Genomic DNA, 3,427 nt, shown 5'->3' with positions numbered 1-3,427 from the left:
GTCTACAGGATGCTTTGGGTTCAAAACTTCACTTCAGTACGACCTACCATCCTAATCTTAGAGGATATGTTGTGTAGTTGTGTGATTGAGTTTGGTGGTAGTTGGGAGTCTTACCTACCACTAGTGGAGTTTGCTTACAATAACAGTTACTAAATGAGTATTTAGATGGCACCCTTTGAGGCTCTGTATGGTTGGAGATGTAGGATGCCTTTGTGTTGGTCTAAGATGGGGGAGAGACAAATTGTGTGACCAGATTTGGTTCAAAAGATGGAAGATAAGGTGAGATTGATCTATGAGAGACTAAAGGATGTGTCTGATAAACAAAAGTCTTATGTCGATCTGAGACGTTGGGACATTGAGTATCAAGTTGGTGATAAAGTTTTTCTTAAGGTTTCAGCTTCGACGAAGGTGTTGAGGTTCGGCCAGAAGGGCAAGCTAAGCCCGAGGTTAATTGGTCCATATCAGGTTATCGAGAGGATAGGACCGGTAGCCTATCATCTTCAATTTCTACCCAAGCTTGAGCGGATCCACGATGCTTTCCATGTGTCGATGTTGCGAAAGTACCGATCAGATCCATCTCATGTTGTGCCAGTTGAGGAGATCGAGGTTCAATCAAATCTCACGTATTATGAGGAGCTAGTGGAAATCTTAGCTCGTAAGGATAAGGTCTTGCGTAATAAGATGATTCTATTGGTGAATGTTTTGTGGCGTAATCACAAGACTAAAGAAGCTACGTGGGAAATTGAGGATGTGATGAGACATCAATATCCGTATCTACTTGATTCAGGTCAAAATTTCGAGGACGAAATTTCTTTTTAGAAAGGGAAAGATGTTATACCCCAAAATTGGATTTGATAGTTTCAAATTAGTAGATCAGATTCTCGATTTAGAAGTCGGGTTTAATTTTAGGAAAAGATGAGGTTGGTACGGAATTAGGAACTCGAAATTATTAATTTGGAAAATTAATTTATTAAAATAATATTTGTAAAAAAAATTGAAAATTGGATTTTGAAGATTTAATTTCGATTAAACTAATTTTTTTAAAAATAAAATAATAGGGTTAAATTAGAATAATTAAGAAATGGGTGATTAATTGAGACATAGAACTAAATAGTAAAACAAAGGAAAGATGGGAGTGATTATATGGGAAATAACCATTCTTTTTAAAAATTTGGGTGTTCTTCCTATAAGGTTATAACCCATGTTGTTCATCTATTCCATTTAAATTCATTATATTTTTTAAGATTTCAAATTCTCATCCCATGTCTGAAATTTCTCTCATCTTAACTCCAAATATTTACCAAGTTTTCAAAAAAATCTTATAAATTCTATCAATTTCTTCATTGTTTTTCAAAGTTACAATACTTGATTTTCAAAATCAGCCATTGTTGATCCAAGCTAAGGTAAATTTCTGATTTCTAATCATGTTTTTAGTTTATTTGAGTCTTTAATTTGAGTTTAGCTTAAGTTTAGATAGATCTATCATATATTTGTTAATTTCGATCGAAATGAGCTTGAAATTGGCAAATCTTGTATCTCTTAATTAAATCTCGATTTAAAGTATTTTTCAACTAAATTTTACTAGATTAAGAGGGTTTAATTCTTAAATCAATAGATCATGAAGGATTTTTAAGAAATCTAATAACAAAGTCGAGTTTAAAGCTTGTTAATGGAGGATTTTGTTTTGGAAAAGTGCAAATCCAAATTTCTTAAGTCTAAATTGGTTTCGATCAGTTTTTTAAGTTAAGTGTTAGAATAATTATTGAGTGGTTAGAATAGATTCGAATTGAGAAATTTGAATTTTGGTTAGTTTCGGCTAAGTTGTTGGTCTGGAAAATAGAGACTGTAGTTTGGGTACTAGTAAGTGTTGAGGTGACTATTCTGTCGTTTGGCTACTAGTAAGTGTGGTATCAGATGTTAATCAAAGGCTTAGGAGTTCTTAAATGAGATTTAAGACTTTGGTGCAAGTGTTTTTGCCTTTGCTTGTGTTGAGTAAAGTATGCCTATGTGATGTTTTGTTGATGATGTGTAAGTGTGTAAATCATTAAGTAAATGTGATTTAATATATGTATATGTGATGTGAGTTGATGATTTTATGCAAATGTATGCAAGTCTAAGTGTGTGAGGGTTTATGGGCATTGTGAAAATGTTGTAAACACCTATATGTGTGAGCATGCAAAGTGAATGCCTAAAGTATTTTTAAAAATGTGAAATGGTTGTATAATGTGCATAAAACAGTAATAAACCATGTGTTATTGTGATGTATTGGCCTTTTGATCACTTAAAACCATTGGATATAGATGGCATGTCATAGGGTTTTGAAAACTCACCATTATGTGTTATATGTGATGAACATTGAGGCTCATGGGATAACATAGAGAGATAAGGGAGTGTTGAGCCTAGCTCCATTCATCGGGATAGTGTGGTGTGTTTGGAGAGTGTTAGCCATGAGCTACACTTATGAGACAACATATGGCTCATTGAATCTTTGGTGTGTTTGGAGATCCAAGTGTCCAATGTTCATGTAAGCATATATGTGTTGCATGGTTCTTAAGTCCCAATATATCTTTTGATGATGCTACTTGAGATTCGTAGGTTGTTATACATTGTGGTAAAGTATGTATGTGTGGTGTTTGAAATCTAAAAGCATGTTCTCTACTTGGAAAGCATGATTGAGCAGTTAAGTTTTAGCATGCCTTGCTTTACTTTGGATAATTATATTTACTTAGTAGTAACCTTAACAATCACTGAGCTATGTTTATCTCACACTCTTCATTTTAAATGTGCACAAGTCAAATACCAAGTGGTGAAAGTAGTGAGCTAAGTGAACTAAGGGAATCTACCATCTTGAGTAGGTGTTTGAAATTTGTATTAGTACTTAAAGGCAATGTGATATGGACTTTTGGGAGTAGACATTTTATTTTATTTATGGACTGCTTAATTACTCGCTAAACATTTATATTGATGATATATGGTTGATATATTTTGATGTATGTTGGAGGTATGTTTTATGTTTGGAATGTTAGTAGAGTAGCTAAAATGGGGTAAAATGAGCATGTTGGTATTCTAGCAATTGAGGCATGTTTCAATGGGTGAATTGATATTGTAACAGCCCATTTTCAGTGAAAAGGATGGATCGTTGAGATTATGTATTGATTACAGACAGCTCAACAAAGTTACAATCAAGAATAAGTATTCACTGCCTCGTATTGATGACATGTTTTGGTTATTATCAGTTACGAGTAAAAGAGTCGATGGATCGAAAATAGCCTTCAGAACCAGGTACGGCCATTATGAATTCCTTGTAATGACATTTGGTTTAACAAATGCACCTGCAGTATTTATGGATTTAATGAATCAAATTTTCAGATCGCATCTAGATAGATTTGTTGTGGTGTTTATTGATGATATTCTAGTATATTCTCAA

General features: G+C 33.6%; 1 protein-coding gene across 1 annotated transcript; it reads left to right on the top strand.

Annotated features, from left to right (window-relative positions):
* The first annotated feature begins 267 nt into the window (after nucleotides 1-267).
* LOC105765465 (uncharacterized) lies at nucleotides 268-819 on the top strand. The gene has a single exon (XM_012584574.1). It carries the CDS (start codon nucleotides 268-270, stop codon nucleotides 817-819), a length of 552 nt encoding a protein of 183 aa, XP_012440028.1.
* The last annotated feature ends 2,608 nt before the right edge of the window (nucleotides 820-3,427 follow it).

This window comes from Gossypium raimondii, chromosome 13, assembly GCF_025698545.1.
Source record: "Gossypium raimondii isolate GPD5lz chromosome 13, ASM2569854v1, whole genome shotgun sequence".
Lineage (NCBI taxonomy): Eukaryota > Viridiplantae > Streptophyta > Magnoliopsida > Malvales > Malvaceae > Gossypium > Gossypium raimondii.
Note: the sequence above shows the minus strand (reverse complement) of the source record. Positions and strands in the feature narration are given on the sequence as shown.